The following is a 21743-nucleotide window of genomic DNA, read 5'->3' on the forward strand; positions in this document are numbered from 1 at the left end:
TAGAATCATAGAATCACTAAGATGCTATAATTCTATATAGATTAAGATGGAAAAGACCTTTAAGATGATCAAGTCCAGTCATTAACCCAGCACCAATAAACCACATCAATGTGTTTTTAACACTTCCAGGGATGGTAGCTCCACCACTTCCCTGGGCAGCCTGTTCCAATGCTTTATAACCCTCTCCATGAAGAAATGTTTCCTAATATCAAATCTATACCTCATCTCTGTCCCTAAATAGTCTTCATTGGTCACCCAAAGCAGTTAGTGCCTCTGGTGTAGCTACATCCTTCCAGATGAGTGCTGGAGCTCCTGTTGGAGGGTTGAGATGTCTTTTCAGAGCTGTCACTTTTAATGTTTTTTTTCCTCTGTCCATTGAGTGGGGAAGTCTGTTGGGAAAATAGTGATAGGTATTGCTCATCTGTCTTTCATTGGAGGATTTTCTTTCTTCAGAAAGTCTCCCTCTTCCCCTTGAATGTGCTTATACCCAAAAAGTCTGTAATGGGGAGGGTTTTCTGCCCCAGCCTCCCGTGTTTTTCAGGGCTTTGAATCTCCTGGAGAGGAGAACATCTTTTCAATGTGAAACTCAGTAGTTTTTCATGCAGGGGCAGTTATGTTAGTAGCCAAAAATACTCCTTGTTCAGGTTTATTTGAAAAGTATAATTTAAAATACTTTAAAATCCCTTCAGGGTTTTTAATCCCTTCAGAGACTGGGATTTCCTGTTTATAGACTCTCCAGGTTGTTTTACCCTGGCAGATGCTTCCTCAGCTCAGAGAGCAGGATTTAGTCCAGAGGGCACCACAGTCAGTGTGGGCATCTCTGTTACTGTGCTCAGAGTTTCCAAGACACCCCCTGCTCGCTCTGGAGAATATTCTGTAGAGGGAGCTGGGCAGGCTGTGCCCCAGGCTGGATGAAAGCCTGACATTGCCTGCTCTTAGTGGGAGAGGCAGGCTGGCTTCCCCTCCAGAGGGCAGGTGTCCCTCTTGGTCAGCAGAGCAGGTGAGGAGCTGCAATCCTTGCTGCAGACACTCCGAGAAATCCCACTGCTCTTCCTGAGCTGCCTGGGGAGCTTGGGATGAAGCTTCACCAGAGGGAAGCCAAGCCAAGAGCTTTCTGCTGCCAAACGAGGCAGTTTTACTGCTTCCATGCACATTCCTGGCTGTTAAACCAGCAGAAAATTGCTGTTTTCTTCCCCCACCCCCCCCCTTGGGATTTGTTCGCTGCCAGCCTGTGAGCAGGGAGTCAGATCTAAGTGCCAGAACTGATGCAAGAAAGGAGGAAACAGCAATGGGGGAGGAGAAGGGGTAGAGATGTAGCTCCACCCTTTCAGCAACAGTGAGCCCATGGGTTGCTATGGCCACTTAGGAAAAACATTGGTAAATGCACTCGTTAGGCTGGTTTATTCTCTTTTTTGTTTTTTCCTTCAGACTCAAATGCCTGAATTCACCCTCTAAAATCAAATGTGGGGATTTCATAATGTGTTTTTATGCCATTATCATCAGACCTATCAAAATTGGGAGTGCTTTCACTAGTAAACACTAGTGTTTAATTAAAATTATATAAAATACTAAATACAAAATAGCATTCGTCCCTTCATCCCAGAAGCTGACAGTCCAAACACAAGGTTAGCACAGGATCCAGTTAATGTAACTGCATTTTTACATCTGATAACAAATTTATAAATCAAATCTATTTTAATGCATTAAAAAGGCCCCTTTTTCTCCCAGCCCCAATTTTCAGTGGTCAGCATGAGACAGACCCAAATCCCACCATGTGTGTTGTTCCAGCAGCTGGGACACAAGCCAACAGGAGCTTTAGTCCATCCCTGCTTCTGTCACAAGAGTGCACCTTGCAGTAGGAAAGGGACTGCCCAAAGGTGAGACTTCCAAATCTGGACAATTAATGCCTGGTAACTGTGAAAGCCCTTGGATTATCCTAAAATTTCATGTCTTAGTAACCAGGTGGGCTTAAACTCAGTCCTGTGCAGACTGAAGAGTGACACAAGAATCTAGAAGTAGCACATTGGCCACAGACTGTCTCAATGGACTAAGACATCAAACTTAACAGGAATCACTTTTATCTGTAACTTTACTGCTTTTTCCCATCTAATTTTGGCCTGGTTGCAGCTCTGGGGATAACTAAGGCCAGAAGGAGTATTCTGTGTGATCAAAAGAGCTGCAATCCCTCATCGCTTCTAAAAAAGTGATGTTTTTTCAAACCTTGTCAGAAAGCTTAAGATCTGTGATCCTCCTTAGGATGCAAAACAGAACTGAAAAGTCCTGATTTTCAATCTCAGTCTTGTCTTTGCTGCTGTTTACTTCTTTGTGTTGTTCAAAGGGTTTCCTTGTTATAGTGTCCTAAAATTTCACTTTGCAAGAGTTTGTCTTCTGCTGACAGTTCCTCTTTCAGAGCACCTTGATGCTGGTGTAGCCAGAAGCTGAGGAGCCTGTGAGGGTCCCATTAGGCCACTGTCACATCAAGTTCAGCCTAATGTTTAGTGTTTCTTGGTTTTTTCCCCTCAACTTTATTGCTAACTGACCTGCCCACAAGCAGATCTATACCTTGGCAGTGAATAGTCACATCCTTGTGTGCCAAGAGCGTCAGGGTGACAAGGGAGACACAGCCCTTCCTGCTGTAGGTCATTCTGCCTTTCACAACTCCTGTAAACCTTCATAAAGTATTGTTCCTGTAGAACTGCCGGATCTAAGTGAGTGCCTGCGATGTCCTTTCTGCTATCCTGCAAAGCCCACAGTTCACCTGATACTGCAACCTGATGCCATCACATCCAGTGATAGATGGATGTTCTCAAATGCTCTGTAATTGTTCCTTTTTTTTTACTTTTCCCCACCCTGCTGCTTTGCAATACTCTGCTGTGTGATGCCTGACAGAGGGATCAGATTGACTTTCTGTGCTCTTCTTTACCTAGCTAAACACATTCACCACTCTGGTTTTATCAGTTTTTGGTTTGGTTACTAAAGTTTGAACAGTGTTGTCTTGTTTACTAACATCCAGTAGAGATAGTCTTGTGAAGCTGCAGGGTCTGCATGTTCTGACAGAATCTTGGGGTTTGTGTCATTGACTGCTGCTGTGTTCCTGTGCATGGTTTTGATTCTTCATCCTTGATGCATAAAAATAAATCAAGTCATTTGGAGAAAAAAAGAAGTTTGTGCAGCTGTGAAGTTACACAACTATAATGTTATGTGTTAGATCTTTACAAATTTGTAGTGGTGGTTTGTATCATAAATTAATAACTAAGGCAGAGAACTTCAGAAATGGGTGGGGATTAAAGGTGCAGTGTCCTAAGTCAGGACCAGCCACATTTTCTATTACTTCATCTCACAAAAAACAATTTAGAATCAAAGAACCATTAAGGTTGGAAAAGAGCTTTAAGATCATCAAGTCTAAAAAGACATTGCTCCAGGTAAGACAAAATCACAGATTCAAATCAGTGTGGCAGAAGAGATGAGAAAAGACGAGACAAATGGAGTGGCAAGAAGTCAGGGACTCTTACCCTGCATCACAGTACAAGGAGCGTTCAAAAAAATAAAAAGGTGATAGACTGAAAAGTGACACAAAGAAGGGAGGGGGTTGATTATTACATCACTTGATCTCACTGCTGCTGCAGAGAGGGTTTACTAGTGCCTGTATAGTCTGATCCATAGACTGCTGAATGCTGGTGCAATTTTGTTAATTTATCAGATTTGATGCCTTGAATGGGATCTAAACTCCTGACTTAACTTCCTGCAGGGTGTGCTGATCTCCAGAGCCTTGACACCATGCAGCCCATGGAAAGGAAAAGGCAGGGCTACATTCATGAGCTCATTCAGACAGAAGAAAGGTACATGGACGATCTGCAGCTCGTCGTAGAGGTGAGATGTCTTGGATGTGAAAATGCATTTGAAAAAACAGCATCTCTATACTGAATAGTAAGGGGGTTCTTAATGAATTGTGAGATGATGGAGGAAGAAAGGTGTGTGGGCACCTCCCTTTCCAGTGAATGGTATGTGGTTGCTCAACAGGCAGAAGCACCACTTTGTGAAACCCATCAGCTTGCTAAGACCTTCCTGTTTTCCAAATCCTGTTCTTAGGTGTTTGAGCTCAGTGAAAAGATGATGGGCTGGGGTCAGGTGTCAAGCAGAGCTGCACAGAGCTGTAGAAGCACCATAAAAGCTTATCATGTGCTTCTCCCCAGTTTTATTTCTGGAAGCATGACCACCTCCCTTCAGCAGGGCAGGGACAGGGAAGCATTAAGTGCTCTTGGCATCAAACCTGGCTTCTCTGTTTAAAACAATGGTGTGGTGAAGTGTGACAGGTGTTGAATAGTCCAGTCACAGGGTGCTGTGCTCCCCAGAGATGAGGTGCTGAGGGCTCCTGAGAGCAGCTGTGGTTCTGCACATAGGCTGACCCTGAGTGTTCTGGGTCAGAGGAGAAGAGCAGTGCCTGAGTGTAATTTGTGCAGTGATTGACTCTGAAATCACAGGAATGCTCTTCCCCTGAGCTGTCAGCCTGCAGGTCCCAGTGCTTGTCCTTGCTTTGCAAGTGCTGCTGCCGGTGTCTGAATGGGGTCACATGCTCAGGGGAGACAGCTGTCACAAGTGCTAGTTAGGAATTGCTTTTTACTGCTGAGAAATGAGACACTGAGCATTCTAAAAATGTCACTACTGGGCTAAGCAAGAGGCTGAGTTGTTTCTGTTCTCTGAAGAATTGCTCTTTTTTTTGGATGCAGGTTTTCCAAAAACCAATGTCTGATTCAGGCTATCTCACAGAAGGAGAAATGGGGCTGATCTTTGTTAACTGGAAGGAACTCATCATGTCAAATACAAAGTTACTGAAGTGAGTACTTACCTGAAGTCTTACATTTTCCTTTTCATTATTCTGTCATTCCTTTCCCCAGGAGTTTGCTTTTTACAGTCAATATTCTGTCCTTGCTGATTATTTCCTGTGTATGCTTGCATTCAGAACAGCTAAATACAGTCCAACTGCTTCAAAAGGAGAATGAGAGGGCAAAATAAGCAGCAAGAACAGATGTACATTTGCTGTCATACCTTAGAAACAGACCCTACACAAAAGTATATGCATGAGAACTTTACTTCTCAGTTTTCTGCAAAGCAACCTTCTTATTCTCTAAAAAGAATCTTTAGAAAGATACAGTGGCTAGTAATTCACTGAATGGGATACTGGTTGAATGTAGAGGTTGGTGTGGTTGTCCCAGAAACCTCAAAGGAGAGTCCCAGTCCCCCAGACCCCATCAGAGAGATTGTTCAGCTCAGGCTTTTGTGTCAGTGACTTCCTGGGGTTTCAGGCAGGACTCCAGCACCTCCTGGAAGTGCCTGTGCTGTGTAAGGAAATTCTCCTGACAGGTTTGTGTCCTGTCAGAGATAGATGTGTAAGGGTTGTGATTCAGGCCTCGCAGGCTTGGCAGCAAATTGGATGGTGATCTCTTTCCTTGTCTACAGAGCCTTGCGGGTGCGTAAGAAAACCGGAGGTGAGAAGATGCCGGTGCAGATGATCGGGGACATCCTGGCAGCTGAGCTGTCCCACATGCAGGCCTACATTCGCTTCTGCAGCTGCCAGCTCAATGGAGCGTCCCTGCTGCAGCAGAAAACTGATGAAGATGCTGATTTCAAAGACTACTTAAAGGTATCTGATTCAGTAGCTTTTGTGCCTTCTTTCCTCAATGACAGGAGCCATCTAACCAGCATTGACCACATCTGAATACCCCAGGAGAGTAAAATCCTGCAAAAATAGCTAAGAAGCTTCCAAGGTGTATTTACATGGTGACCATGGCTAACACTGTGAGTGCTCTTTATTTATAACTCTATCTTTATCTCTAGCTAATTTACTTAGACCACAAAAGGAAAATTGCCAGAACAGTTGACATCAGGAATTTGTTTATTTCATTGCTTTGTTCTTTTTCAACCTGAGTTGAGCCTGTGGTGTCAAAATAAAAGCTGGAACAGTTTTGAATGTAAGGATTCTGCATGAACAATGACCCTGTGATTTATGCTGGCAAAGCATCTGGGTGCAGCAACACTGCCAGCTTTCCTGTTTGTTCTAGATACAAGTAGTGTTTGCTCACTGAAAAAAATCCAAGATCTCTTTGAATGCCTGGAAAAATGAATCTGATCAGAGAATTTCCAGCACTCGGTGCCAGTGATGCAAATGTTTTCTGATGACTAATGCAATGTCTCTGCTAAATCTCTGGTTTCCCCACAGAAACTTGCCCTGGACCCTCGCTGCAAAGGAATGCCCCTCTCCAGCTTCCTCCTGAAACCCATGCAAAGGATAACGCGTTACCCTCTGCTCATAAAGAGTGTGAGTACCCCAAGTGAGGTTTTCTGTAGGTGAATGCTTTGAGTTTGATCTCCGTAGCAAAAGCCAAGATAAAGGCTTGTCCCTTTATGGGGATTTCTGTGACAGTTACCTGTGCTTACCTCTGTTTTTATCTTGTTTTCTCTCCTCTTTGATTCACACCAGATTCTAGAGAACACTCCAGAGAGCCATCCGGATCACAGTAATCTCCGGCTCGCCCTGGAGCGTGCGGAGGAGTTGTGCTCCCAGGTGAACGAGGGCGTGCGTGAGAAGGAGAACTCGGACAGGCTGGAATGGATCCAGGCCCATGTCCAGTGCGAAGGCCTTGCTGAGGTACCTGCACTGATGCTCTGCAGGGATGAGCCTTTTCAGTCATATCAGCAAGCCTGGGGAGGGAATGGGAGTCCTTGCTCATGTCCCTCATTGGAACATGATCTACTGCTGAGCTCTAGGCAGGGAAGCTTTTATTGAATTCTACTCACAGCCATGACATGATGAACCATTGTTTCTGCATGACTGTAGTGGCAGAGAAATCTTGATTTATCAGCTTAAAAACTAGTACCATTTAGGCCATTAAACAGACAGATATAACTCTTCTCTCTGAACTCCTGATTATGCTGCCACTAGGCTAAGTCAGGTGTTACTGTGGAGAGGATTTCACTTAGTGTGTGTTTCCCAGGGTTTTCCTTCAAGTGGGAAGGGAACAGCAGCCCTCAGTGCCAGATCCTCAAGTATTTGTGGTGTTCAGGCTCCTGTACTTTTCAGGACAGCCTTCAAACTGAGGTGTGTGTGACAGTTCTCCATGGCATAAGGAACCAGGGCTTGACAGACCCAGAAGGTCTGTACTGTTCCATCACCTGATCACCACTGAGAGGTGACCTGACTTCAGTCTGTGCAGCCTCTTCTTAAACACAGCTTCTGGACAACACAGAAGTGGTCATACAGTAAATGCTTCCATCTGGTCATCCCTCTGTGTTTTTGGTAAAGCTTAAATCTCCTCTGAGGTGGGAGTTGTGCTGTTGCCATGGCTGATCACAGAACAGTTCCCTTCTCTTAATTTATAATGGAATTCATGGAATTCATTAAACAAAAGAAAAGAATTTTCAGCAGCTTGGTCAAACTCCACAGTGAATAGGAGCAGGAGCTGATGTCTGCACAGACTTGCTGCTGCTAATGGATTTTGTCTCTTCCCAGCAACCCGTGTTCAATTCCCTTACAAACTGCTTGGGACCACGGAAGCTCCTGCACAGTGGGAAGCTGTACAAGGCCAAGAGCAGTAAGGAGCTGTATGGATTCCTTTTCAATGACTTCCTGTTGCTCACCTACATGGTTAAACAGTTTGTGTCTTCCGGATCTGATAAACTGTTCAGCCCCAAATCCAACTCCCAGTTCAAAATGTACAAAATGGTGAGTCAAGGTGCTCCATGGTCGTGTTGGTAGAGTGGGTCCTGGCTTCTGATGAGGAATGCTGCTCTCTCACTGGGAGTAGCTGTGTGCCCCTTTTGCTGTCACATGGGCGTGTTCTGGCAGACAACTTTCACAAATGACATTGGCTTAGTACCCAGAAAAGGATAGACTTCTGCATATTGGTTTAACACTTAATCCACTTTGGGTGGAAAAGACAGAAGTAGCATCATACCTGAACAGATGAACGGGATGTTCAGAAGCAGAAGCCTCGACTTCAGTTTGCACAGGTTCCTGCATCCACAAAATTCCTGTCCTTCAGAAAACAGTAGAAGGTGCAAAATTTTAGTCTCTGTGCCCACACAGTGTGTGTTCGCAAGATTCTGAAACTGGAGATATAAGTTTAAGTATCAGGCTGCTTTCCCACAGAGAACCTGAGAGATTCCTGGATTTCCAGGCTCCACACTGCAGCTCTCCTTGCACATTCCTGTCTCTTTCACAAACCTCTTTGCCTAGGAAAACAGAATGTGGTGGATCGCCAGAGTAGTTTTTCTTTCAATCTTTTCTTGCATCTTTTACACAGTGATCTCATTGTTTGTCCTGTGTCCTATGACTTTCATTTTCCCTACAGTAAAACGGTGCATTTAAATATGCTTATAGTTTCTACCTGTTGTCACAGGGTGGTGCTGTCACTGTGACATTTGCTTTTCTTTCAGCCGGTTTTCCTTAATGAAGTCCTCGTGAAGCTGCCCACAGACCCTTCAAGTGATGAGCCAGTTTTTCACATATCACACATCGACAGAGTTTACACACTTAAAACTGACAATATTAATGAGCGGTGAGTAGTGAAAATGTAAATCTGAGCTTAAACTTGTTCGTTGTTACTGGCAGGCTGTTTCCAGTGAGCAGACACAGGGGCTCTGAGCTCAGGAACAGAGCTGTCTCTTGGTCAGGAATTCACATGACTCTCATTTGAATGAAAAGTTTTCTCTGACTTTGTTCTGCTTCTGCAGCAGCTCTTGCAGTGGCATCCAGTCACATCTGCTGCTCCTTGATTTTTCAGTTGTATCAAAGAACAGTATAGGGCTGCAAAATCCGGCATCACATAGGATTCTTCCCCAGTCCTGGGCAGTCTTTAATGTAACCAAGCAGTCTTTAATAAAACAACAGCTCCGTGTCCATTTACTTAGGCTGATTTGGAATGTGGCATAAGATTAAATCAAAAAACTCCATCACCTTAGTCCATAAACTGACTTGATTTGTGATACCTCTAAAACTTAGGGAGAGGGTAATGGGGAAAGAGACTGGGGCAGAGCCACTGACAATTCTGCTGCCTATGGGATGACCCTGACTGTAGGGATTGCTCTTTGCAGGACTGCCTGGGTCCAGAAAATCAAAGCAGCATCAGAGCAATACATTGAAACAGAGAAGAAGAAACGTGAAAAGGCTTATCAAGGTACCCAGAGTTCTGTATTTCCCTCTCATCCACCTGGGTACAGAGGCAGGGCATTTCCTGGAGGATGCCAGTGTCTCCTTCTTCAGATTTATTTCCAGTTCTTACAGTTCCAGACAATCTGTTCATTTCTGGCCTCTTTGTTCCCAGCTCGTTCACAGAAAACCTCAGGAATAGGACGCTTGATGGTGCATGTGATTGAAGCAACGGAACTAAAGGCCTGTAAGCCCAATGGTAAGTGAGGGAAACAGTCTCAGAGCATTTTTACTCCTGTAACATTTGGAGAGCCTTGCTGAGAGGAGTTGGGAAACACTCTGGTTTGTCTACAGTTTCTGTATGATATAATCATTCTTTAGCTTCAGAGGACCGAGTGAAGAACCAGCTCTATGCTGCTCTGGGATGTTGTGATGCCTGATCCACATCTTCGGGCAGCAGCACTGATGTGTGTCCAAGCAGGCTCCAAATGGAGGGGGCAGTTCTGCACTGCAAAGGGGTTTCACTCCCTGTTCTGTCTTTAGGGAAGAGCAACCCCTACTGTGAGATCAGCATGGGCTCACAGAGCTACACTACCAGGACCCTGCAGGACACCCTGAACCCCAAGTGGAACTTCAACTGCCAGTTCTTCATCAAGGATCTATATCAGGATGTCCTGTGTATCACCATGTTTGACAGGGATCAGTTCTCACCTGATGGTAAGTGTGACTATTTAGGCAAAGAATGCTTTTTTGTTAGTTGAGGTACCCAGTTCCTCAGCACCAGTTTCAAGAGCCTGTAGGTCTGACTGCTGCCTGAGAAATGTTGGGTAGAAACAATGCCTCAGTACTCAGGATGTTCAATAGCCTTCCAGAGCCAGTAACTCTAGGCAGTCAGATTTGATCCCAGTCTGGCTTTTGTATCAGACACAGAATTATTTTCTTGTCAGGCTGAGGAGACAGACAAGTTGAAAGCAGAAGTTCCACTCACAATAGGTGCTCAAAAAAAAAAAAAAAGGTCCTGGGTTATATTTTCACAGCAACAGCTTGATCAGCTTTCTTGTTGCTTGGAAACTGAGCACGATTTTGGCAGTCAGTTGCTTTTCATATTCTCTAACAGCTTAAGTGCTTTTTCAGGGCTCTGACATACAGTCAATTATTGCAAATTTGCAGGGAACTGCCTTGACCTGAGATGCCTTGTATGTAACAAGCATAGCTTGGTCTTTTCTCCTGTGCGTTAATGTAAGTTTGGCTGGCTGCTTCTCCCAGCCAAAGATTGAAGACTCTGGACAGCTGAGTCTTCTTTTTCAGTCCACAGTGATCCCTTTAATGCACACACACACAAAGATGTCATGTAAGAAATAGCCACACAGGTGTATGATTTCTGAATACGACTGTAAAGCTACTACTAGCAGTAAGTGCTGAAAGTAATTGTACTTGTGAATAGCATGATATATAGGCATAATTAAAAGCTAGCTGAGCCAAAATAGCTGATTTTTTTTGTCTTTGAGCACCTCAGATGATTTGTAAACAAGTTCCATCACCTAACTCAGACCAGCCAGCTCTGAAACTGAAGAACACTTGAAATTGTGTTTCTGAAAGGGTATTTTCTAAGAGTATTTTTAAAGCCCTTAGCTCAAACTATGACATCCTAATTCCATAGCATTGTTCTCTTCTAAAAAAGCTGGGTTTTGTCACTGCTGCCTGCTTTACACAGGGCTGGGGTCAAATCCAACTGGAAGTCTGGGAGCAGTGCTCTGGAACTGAGCGTGTACCCCACAGCATTGCATTAACCTGACTCACTCAGATGTTCCAAGGTCAATATCTTTGCCTAATGAATTTCTTATTCATTTGTCCAACAGACTTTTTGGGTCGCACTGAAGTTCCAGTAGCAAAAATCAGAACAGAACAAGAGACCAAAGGCCCCACAACTAAACACTTACTGCTACATGAAGTTCCAACAGGAGAAGTGTGGGTGCGCTTTGACCTGCAGCTCTTTGATCAGAAAACACTCCTCTAAGAACACTTTTTTAAAATTTATGAAGGACAACTGAAGCTGACAGCCTGAACATCTTCTGGTAAAGGTTCCTTGTCCCACACTGGTTACTAAGCAAGAATTCCTGCTGCTTTTGTATTTCCTCTTAGTTCCTGGTTGTGCTTAGTTCCTTGCAGTGTTCTGAGTTGTTGATCTATGCAAACAAAAATGTTACTGTAAATACAGTACTATAGGTCAGTGCCTTTTTATTATGTTGGAATATCTTGGGTTTGGATGCCAATGTTTCCATTTTCAGGGCCATAAAAAGTATCACATAGAAATATGGCACCAAGCTGTTTGTATATTTTACCACTTAGTCTGACAGATAGACTGAGGAATGGTTTAAGCTCAGCATTAGAATCATTCCATTTGAAATCTTAAAAGTGATATCCACTGGAATTTTCCCATCTCAGGATGATAGTTTTAATGGTTAAATGCTGAAGAAGCCTTAGCACTTGAGAAGTCTCTAATATATTGTATATTATTTTAAGAGTCAAGTGTAGTTCTTTACTTGACTTTAGTTCTGCACTGGAATCAGTAACTGCTACTTGATTTTTTTCTTTCTGCTTCTGTTTATCATTCTCTGCTGAGACAATGTGGTTGTGAAGAATAACTAGAAAAAATATTTTAAATACTGTGACCCACAACAATGTGGCAAAATACTCTTCAGCTCTTTGGGTTTTTTCCTAAATATAAGTTATTTGTGTACATTTCCTTGGTCTTGCAGGCCTCCATGTGAATCTTGAAGCTTTGACATTGCCAACATGTATATAGAGAGAAAAATATAAGTTTATTGATTTGTTCTACAGATGTTTATTGATGCATAGTGATTTTTAAAAAGTATATTTTATTGTAAAGGGGAATGTGAAATAAGGAGAAAAACTTAGAGGATTTGTTCAAGGAAAGTTTATTACAAGTTTAAAGGGTTTGCTCTGGGGAACTTCACCCCTATATAAAACTAAAATGAAATGGTTGAAAGCAAAAGCTTTCTCCTGGCACCAAATCAGGGATGGTTAAAAAAAAAAAAAAAAAAAAGTTTGTTTATAAGTATTTGATACATTGTAACCATTTACTGCCTCCTTTAAACTGCTTTGTTGCCGAAGCACAGCATTCCGTTCTGAGCAGCCTGTGCCCTTGTTTTCCACGGGTGCAGAAATTCCTCCTGAAGTCTGGCAGTTTCCCACCAGTCACCATCTGTGCACCCTCCTGTTACTGAGTCAACCTCTGTTACATTTAACAGTTTTCTGTGGTTCAGTATTTCTAATCCTAAATAAAACTCAACTCTTGGCAATTCTTGAGAGATTGTGTCTGTACAATGGGAGTTTGGAGAACAGAGAAAATTCTGTTTCCAGGCTTTGAGCCCAGAGCTGCTGAGCAGCCACACCAGCAGGGAGATGGGCCTGCGCTGGCACAGGAGGACAGGTCTGAGGGCACTGGCAGCAGCAGCTGCTCTCAGCACCAACTCGCCAAAAAGCACCACATGTTCTGTACACCACTTCCCATCTCCTCTTCCTGCCTTCTCAAAACACCTACGATGTATGTTAAAAGTTTGATTTACTGCTTGTACGCTGTCTCCAGGAGAGAACACCAGCACTGTGTCTTTACTGAGCTCAGCCCAAGTTAAACCTCCTAAAATAACAGGTTTTAGCCTGTAGAGCATTGATCTGGCAAGAGGAACAGCATCTCAGACATTTCTTTGGCTGCTGGGTAACAACATTTCAGAACTACATGTTTAAGACAGCAAGTTTATTGCAGTTTGCCTGAAGACCCAGCCTCATCTCACTTGCTTTGATAGTGCACATAACCTATTTTGTAAAGGGTACCTTTGATGGCTGTGCTTACTGCTGTGGTCAGCTGGAGAACAGGTGGCATCATTGGCTGTCTCTGTCATGCTTGTTGATGACTTTCATCCTTTAAAGAGAAGGAAAAACTGTTGCCATGCTTCTGTAAAGATCAGCTGAGCTGTCAGATTATTTCCTTTTACACAGCACACACTGAGCTTGCCTGGGAACTCTTCAACCCTCCTTAGACAGGACACCCCCTGTGCTGCCACAATGGATTTAAAATGAGGAAAACAAACCTTCCCCTGCCATTGCTACTGTACCTCAAAAACTGGGCTTAGTATATAGATCCAGACTATGTTACTGATTAAAACCATATTCAAACAACTCTCGGGGTTAAATGCAGTGGGAGTGAGTTAATAAAATTAGAATGTGCTCCTCCAGAACAGCCCCCCAGCAGCACATGAGGAACATGCTCTATTAACTTCCTGCTGGTCAAAGTGGGACTCCAAACCTCCTCACATCTTCCAGCACGTCTTCTGGAAGAATGGATCATACTCTGATGGGTCATAATCATCCAAAAACACATAGCCCTGTGGGAGAAGCAGGGACTGGGTCACATCTCAGAAGCTGTTAGTAGTTACAACAGATAGGTGCAGTACACCAAACATAGTCTAAATCCCAGGATATCAGCAGTAGGACTGGTTCAGTTCTTTGTCATTTATCACATCAGGCCTTTGAAAAAGATAGTCTGGTCTCTTTAAAACAATACAGCTCCCATGATATTTTCATTTCTGGACAAGTAGCTCGTTTACAGTCTCACAACTCCACCGTGCAGTGGTTTCCACTGACAACTACCTGCTGTCATAAAATATTATTTTTGTGGCAGATTACATAACTGCTTTTATTTTTCTCTTTTACTTCATTGCTGAGATGCAGAAAGTTTAGTTGTTGGATCTGATAATCAAGAGTGTGAAATTAAGAGAAAAAAGGAAGAAAACTAATAAGTATTTTCTACAGTGACTGCAATTTGCAATTTTTTGGAATACTGAAACACACAGAACTACAAAATCCACAAGCTGAGTCCAATACCTGCATGCAGACTTAACAAAATCGTTTGTATCTCAATATTCCCATACTTTTTCTTTTATGAGGCTTGATCAGTAGCATCCAAGGTCACAAAATCGTTACACTTATGCTCTGCTAACAAAGTTGCAGTACTGCTGTAGCTGAATTCCTAAGACATGAGAGTGCAGCCCACACCCTGCTCACTCAGCCTTTGGTTTCAGCTGACAGAGCTCAAGGTTTTCCCACTAAATGGTCCAGCCCACGGAAGGAAACACATCTCAGTAGGGTGTCTCATCATATTCAGACCCCAGCATGTGTTCACTGCACCAAGCAATGCTGCTGTTCACAGCTGCTTGTGAATGTACACAGTTGTAACAGCACCATTCCTTGGGAAAAGTAAGTTACAGGCAAGGTGTATCTGAACTCCAGGTTACTTAACTGACAGGAAATAACAACTAAACCCCTGACCTTGTCATAACCCTCTGTATACAACCCTCTCCATGATAAAAATGTGATTCTCATTGATACCTTCTTTGTACAGTAGTTCAAATACTGAGATAATTGTTCTTGTCTCCTTTTCTGCACTTCTCCTTCTGACTGGCTTTCCATTCGGTTCTTCATTCTCTGCATAAATGGCTCTGAAACATCCTCAAGATATTTTTTGTACAGAAGCTCTGTCTTTCTCAGATTAAGGAAATTGCTGTGCCTCAAATATCTGTCCACCTCCTTAAGTAAGAAATGGAAAATAAAAACCATATAAACTATTGGCTGATGACAGTAAAGATTCCACAGGTGAAGGCTTGCAGTTTGCCTGACTTGACTGCTCACTGCTCCAAGGCATCTGTTTTCCAGCCCTTCCTTCTGCTCCTCCCTCTCTCCACTACCCACCATCTGTTTCCAAGCTCACCCTTCCAAGATCTCTGGCATTCAGGCTCCTAATTTTTGAAGCTGTGGTGCAAGATTGGCAGAAAAGGATTGATTTTCCCATCAAGTTATTGAGCTGAAATCCCTGCAGAGCGGGGGGCTGCAATCATCAGACTCTGCAAGACAGGCAGCAGAAGGAGTTTCCCTGCAGCACTGGCAATTTGCTGGATCAGATCAGAGCAGCCCTCCTTCCCTTTGCTCACAGCACCACTGTCACCAATTAGCACACCCAAAGAACAAATATTAGGTGCAAACAGGCAGTTCAAGTCACCTGGGACTCACATTTAGGGTTACTACTTCAGTCCTATCCAGAGGAGATTGAAAGGATGAGAAGCTCAAAACTCTAAATTAGTTTTTCAAGAATACAGGCAATTAACATTTTCTCATTTAAACATTAAACATTTGTTTAGGAACTAAAAATATTGACATGCAGGAAAGCACACAGCAAATGAGAAAAGAGGTACCACTTCTTACCCTCACAAAATTTTCTCTGTCCAAGATGCATTGAACAGAAGCAATGATATCTCGACTTTGATCGGGTACTGCCTAACAAAACGTGAAAAAGCCCACATGAGGTGAAAGCAGGACTTACTTAGAGAAGGAGTTAGATTTGCTTTTGGTGATCAAAGGTACATTATACCACAATCCAGCTGGCAAATCCTTGCAAGATTTGCTCTGAACAGTTGGGTTAAGTAGCAACTGAAGAGCATTGGAAGAACTGGAATGAGAACTGGAATGTACATGCTCAGACCTCCCTGGCTGCTCCTCACCACCACCAAACACCACTTCCTCCTTGCCACTGTTTCTCACCTGTGCCATTCGTGGCTCTTTAACTCCAGACAAGGAGTACAGGCAACACAGACCAAATCTGTCATTTGGGGATGGAATGCATTTTATGCGTAGAATGGAAAATATTAGCCTGCTGCTCCCTGTGCTTAATATTGATTTTTAATTCCAATTGACAGTGTAGTTTTCAGTCGTCTCTGCCCTGGCCCTGCTGACTAGCTCCACACTCCCAAAGGTTTATTACGCTGAGATGAGCTGGACATCATACATCAGAGAGAGCAAGGAAGAGACAAGGAGTATTAAAAATTCCACTAAAAACAAATGAGAAAGAGGAAATCTAAATTTCTGGCATGTTTTAGGATCCTTTCATCCTACTATTTGAAACAACTGGTATGTTGTATTTTGCCTGATGAATTTACTTCACATAGTCACAGATCCTTTCTAAAACCAGTACTGTAACAGCAGCACAAAGACATGGCCATCACTCCAGCTCAGAACCATCACTGGTGAACTGAAGAAGAGTTTTCCAAACTGCAAGTAATTCAATAAAGGTGCCTCAAAAGAATGCAAGAGGTCAATAAAACCCATTGAATCTGTTGCTGTTTTCAGAATTCTTTGTTGTCCTTCTCCATGACAAGCATCTCTCAGATTTTACTGAACTTTGCAAATAACAGTTTTTTTATTCTTCCCTTCATAATTCCATTTCATTCCTCCACTCACACCTTCATGCAACAGAAGCCCTTCCTTCTGTGTAAGCCAATTTTTGGCAATATTTTCCTTCCCAAAATATCTGCTGCAATCAAAATTGTTGGCTGTGCCACTTTGCTGGTGCTGAGGAGAACCTCTGGATAAATGTAAAGAAAGGAAAAGGTCTGCATAAAAAGACAACCTGCTTTACAAAGATCAGGTTCTCATCCAGGTTCCACAAACGGGGATGGAATGGGAAGAAGTAATACAACTTCAAAACCCATTTCTGAGTGTGTTGTGGAGGGACAGACTGAAGCACAAAGCTCCTGCTCAGGGCTCACAGATGAGTTCAGGCACATGCCAGGCACGGAAGTCTGGGAGCACAGACAGACCAGAAAACACTGTCAGGATTTCAGTGGGATTTGGTGGCCAGTTCCAATACAGGACCCATTACAGACACTGCTCTCCCGTGTTCTTCACAGCAGAACCTACAGCTGAAGGAATGCTGGGAGTCACTCACCTTCCAAGGCTGCTGCTGCTTGGGTTTTCTCACAGGTTTCCCAATTGCAAATCTTTGTAGCCAGGGACCCTCTGAGGTATTCACACTACCCATGGTTGGATTAGTCTGGAAAAAAAAAAAAGCCATCAAAACCATATAAAACTATTGAATTAACAGCAAAAACTAAATTTTCTTATAATTCCTACCAATCAATGAAACAAATCTCTAAAGGACTTCTAACTGCTGATACCTGCAACATTTTCCTGTCACAGAAACTAAAACAGAAATGAAGTATCAGGTTTACAGTCAGATACTGCCTCTGCCCTTATCTCCACGCACCATGGACAGCACATTTTGTTTCAAAGAAGAGTGATTGACAAATTATTTGAAAATGTCTGTCAGCTTTGGAAATATTTCAGTTATCAATTTTCTCCTCCAGACTATTACTTCTTTCCTTTGTGCCTTTTTCAATCACATAAAAGTAACCTTTCAAGTAACTGCCACATCCCACGCCAGGGACGGCTACATTTTATTGGTTTTTAAACTTAGTTCTACCAGATAAGTTTATGCTGAAGTGCTAACTCAGTTCCAGTCAGAAAATTCCATCTTCTCTCTTCTATGTGTATCAGGATACCTGGATTTATTGATAACAGACACTGGAATCACAGATCCAAAATGTCCTTTTATAGGAATCTCCATTTAAACCCCTATTTATTTCAGATTCACTGGAGACACAGTGCTTCCAATGGAAACAATGGACTCACATCACTTAGGTAAAGAATGGAACAAAAGAAAAGCTTATTTCTACAGAGATACTGACCCAAGTCTTCAGACAAACCTTTCATTTATTGAAAGAAAACATATCTGATATTCAGGTTTTTTCAACATCTAGTTAAAAGAATCTGCAAAGACTCAGATATTCATAGAATTTTTTTTTTTTTTTTTGTAGAAGACAACACTTAAGAGTTTATTCTGTCCAATCCAGCACTTCAGTGACAATATCTGACTCCTAACTTACCTCTCTGGAGTGCAGATTCAAATTTCTTACCATCAGTTCATGGTAATCTGTAATCTACATCTTTATTTGTTTAATTTTATATTCCCTGCTCTTGTACACTGACAAAACCATCTGCTGGGATATTCCTGCATCCTCACAACTATCCTTTCCTGCCTTTTCTGACTGAAAGAGTCATAAACCACAGGAAAGCATATGTTAGAAGGGACTTCAGGAAGTCACCTGGTCCTGTTGCCTTTTTCCCAGCCTGGAAATGAAACTCGAGATAATTTTAGTAAGGTGGTAATATTAAAGGGGATTTTTATTTGAAGGCCTTCAGAGGCAGTTATGGAAAGATGTCCATAAAAGCCCATCCCACCGCCCACCCCCAGGGGTAAATGTTTCTAGGTTTTAGGAAATTAGCATAATTGATAAAAAGCACCAATTAAGAGGACAAATGGTCATCCAATTCCTCCCCAGGTCAAGCCCCTTCTCTGGAGCCCCCCATCCAGCACTAACTGTACCTTGTCCATATGGAATGAATACATGAAATGTATTTCAAAGAGTTGTTCTTGGACTTGGTTCCCAGGTACAACCAAGATAGCAAAGAGCCTTGTATCTCCTGGGACTTGGAGCTCTGGAATTTGTTTTGTCTTTCTGCTTATGGAAAGGCTATGCAACAGTACTGGGAAAACTAGCTACTGATACAATAGGTGACAGAGCTACAAATAAATGTGTGAAAGATACAGAGAATATATAAAAGAAAAGAAAATTAAAAAAGGCAAAACCAAAATGGCATCAGTCCCAGTGCCAGCTTGAAGAAAAGCAAACTTCACAGACCAAATTTCTGATACAAAATTAGCAGGCAAACAGTGAGGGCTGAAGAGATTTGGCTACTTGACATGATCTGGCGTTAGAAAAATCTAACACACCTTCCTGTGAGCAATATACTCCCCCCTACGTGCACAGGTGCCACAGGCTCCTGTGTCATGCCACCATTTAGAGATTTCCTTCAACTCCAAACAGTTTTGCTCTTCTGAGACAGGGATGCTGTAAATCCCTGGACAAGCTTGAGATGAGGAAAATATATGTTTTAGTATTTCTAAGATTATAAAACAAAATCCCAACCATTACCCTCCTTCCTATCTATTTTAATAGCTAGTATTAAGACTTCATCCACCTCACAAAGACTGAGTACAAAGCAGAGGATGTGTTTGAGCTCCTCTGAGAACTGGGACCCCAGACAAGATAAAACACAGAAAATCTGCTTCTGCAGCAATCTGCCTTCAGGAACCCTCAAGTGGTAAAGATTAGCTGCAGATTTCAGCCCCAGCCCCACCAAACTTCATAACTCAAGCTGCTACTGAATTTTAATCCTTTCTTTTTCTGCTTCTTTTAGACTCTTGCTAGGAGATGCCAACCCTCCTCTCTGCAAAGGCAGGGTTCACTGATATGAGACAGCAGTTGTTTTGCACGTCTTGAAACTACAGGTTTAATCACAGGCTTAGACAGAAATAAAGGATTTCCAGAATCCAAGTGGATAAAACAAGTATTTAGTCAATCTAGCAGTTGCAGTCTGCAGATGTCAAATCCAATGAGCAGGTTGGCTGTTCTGTATTAGGCCATTTGTTTCACTGTGCCAGACTCCTGGAAGAGTTTAAGGCCAGGTTGGATGGGGCTTCGAGTAACCTGGTCTAGTGGAAGGCGTTCCTGCCCATGGCAGGGAGTTGGAACAAGATGATCTTTAATGTCCCTTCCAAACCAAACCATTCTCTGATTATCAAACCTGAGAATAACCACGCCTAAAAATCCTTGCTAGATAAACATGCATCCTTCTGTGCTGTCAGCAGTGTAGCTCTCTATCAGTAACTTTTAAAGACAGGTTTCTCTTCTTTCCTCAGGAAAACAAGGCTCTTCCCCAAACACCCACCTGCTAAAATTCACACTCTCTGTGCTCAACACGAGGCTTTCCAGCAGCTTTGAGAAAACACAATGTAATCACGCTGTGACAAACATAAGCGCCTTCACACATGCCTCAGTACTCTCTCAAAATGCCGTTCAGCCACGTAGGCTAAAGTGTCACTGCACGGATGTTCCCTTGCACAAGCACAGCAGACTGCCTTTACTGGTCCCTTCTCATTGCCTCAGGTGCAGGGACAGAGAACGGTAAGACAACCAGTATCTATTGCGAGCAGGGCAGCTCTGTGAGCAGAACCTTTTGCATTGTGAATGCTGAGCTAACTGGTAACGCGTGTATGCCCGGAGGATCCTGGCCTGGCCCTGCACTTCGCAGGCAGCGATGTGATAAAGGCCGGCGAAAGGGAAAGGCCGAGCCTCCTCTGGGCCCGGCTTACTCCGCATCCCGCCCGGTCCTGAGGCGGGTCCTACAGGCCCCAGGGAAGAGAAGGCAGGAAGATCCACACCCCCGAGCCCGAGTCCCTCAGTGGGGACAGTGAGCACAGCGTCAAAGCCCCCAGGAGCAGCGGGACAGGGCTGCAATAAAAGCCAAAGCCGCCTCCCCGACCCCATCCTGCTGAGGGGAAGATGGCGGCGCGGCCTTCTTGGTCCCCCAAAGCAGTCGCGCCGCCGCTCCGTGACCTTCCGCCGGAAAAATATAGACCCTCACCCATCACCCATAGCCTCTCTGGATGAAGCGATGCCGCCCGTGGGGACAGGGACACAGCAACCAGTGGGGACAACGTTATGGCAGCCCTGATCGGGCCCCGAAGACAGACGGGGCGGAGGCACAGCCAGAACCCTCCGCGCCCGGCCGCGCAGCGTCCCGCACTGCCATGGCAACTCCACCGTGCGCGCTCTCGACGGCTGGGAGTCCACCAATCAGAGAGGGAGTGCGCGGTGAGCGAGCCAATCAGAAGCGAGGGCGGCTCCGCCGAGCAGAGGCGAACGGGGTCGGACGGGCCCGAGCCGAGCCGAACTGAGACGGGCCGAACTGAGACGAGCCGAGCCGAACTGAGACGAGCCGAGCCCAGTCGAGCCGGTGCAGTCAGGCTCCCTGGTTTATTATCCAAAGTTCATTAAATTGTATTACAAGATTTCACACCTACCTCAGCAGTGCCGACCATGACACTAAACTTGAAACTTCAGTCAGCCAGAGATACCATCAGATGAGGGAAATGTCAGGGCTTTTTCCCCCAGCAGTGCTGCACTGATACACAGATCTCACAATAACTACGTGCCATATAGACGGGGTGTTTCCTCGAGCCCTTTACACTTTATTTTTTTAAATGTACTATTATGATTGATTGGTCAGTGCCCCAGGCAAGACGGGACCCTTGTGCCCAGCAGCCTGCTAGTGCCCCGGAATGGCGGTCCCGCTGTGTCCAGCGTGGGGCCATTAAATCTGTCCAGGTACTTGTGACACCAGCGTGTCAGAATCAAATCCCTTACAGGTCTGGAAAGAAAGACCTCCTCCTGGATTCCTCAGTCGCTATGTTATTAATTTTGTCATTTTTATCCACTGCCATTGTCTGCCAGCCACTGAAGAACTCGGGCTGAGCAGTTTAAGGAATAACACACTTTATTACAAAAGCACTCATCACAGAAGACTGTCACAGAGTCGGGGTAGAGACTGTCACTGGCAGTGCACGGACTGCAAGAACAAGTTTGAAGGGATACACGGGCTCTGATCACCAGGGAAAGTTTGGGATAATCAGCGTGCACAGAGTAGGGATCCTACCCAACAGGTGTGACCACGGGGGAAAAGCCAGGATCAGCCCATCAACCCATCCCAGGAGTTATGTGGAGCCTTTCATAACTTGTCCCCCTCTTAACTCACTGTTACACTATTTCTTTACACTTAGGTGAAG

At 43.9% G+C, this 21743-nt stretch overlaps 1 protein-coding gene across 1 annotated transcript in view; it reads left to right on the forward strand.

The window, feature by feature from the left end:
* The window catches only part of ITSN2 (intersectin 2), an 81397-nt gene extending 68699 nt beyond the window's left edge, over positions 1-12698 (forward strand). The window contains exons 30-40 of the mRNA XM_062489656.1: positions 3749-3870; positions 4728-4834; positions 5458-5641; positions 6218-6316; positions 6479-6646; positions 7508-7720; positions 8434-8555; positions 9091-9173; positions 9321-9404; positions 9689-9862; positions 11005-12698. Of these exons, the coding sequence (XP_062345640.1) occupies positions 3749-3870; positions 4728-4834; positions 5458-5641; positions 6218-6316; positions 6479-6646; positions 7508-7720; positions 8434-8555; positions 9091-9173; positions 9321-9404; positions 9689-9862; positions 11005-11162 (1514 nt within the window). The 3' untranslated portion in view covers positions 11163-12698. The remainder of the gene's footprint in view (positions 1-3748; positions 3871-4727; positions 4835-5457; positions 5642-6217; positions 6317-6478; positions 6647-7507; positions 7721-8433; positions 8556-9090; positions 9174-9320; positions 9405-9688; positions 9863-11004) is intronic.
* The last annotated feature ends 9045 nt before the right edge of the window (positions 12699-21743 follow it).

The sequence above is a fragment of the Cinclus cinclus genome, chromosome 3 (assembly GCF_963662255.1).
Source record: "Cinclus cinclus chromosome 3, bCinCin1.1, whole genome shotgun sequence".
Taxonomy (NCBI): Eukaryota; Metazoa; Chordata; class Aves; order Passeriformes; family Cinclidae; genus Cinclus; species Cinclus cinclus.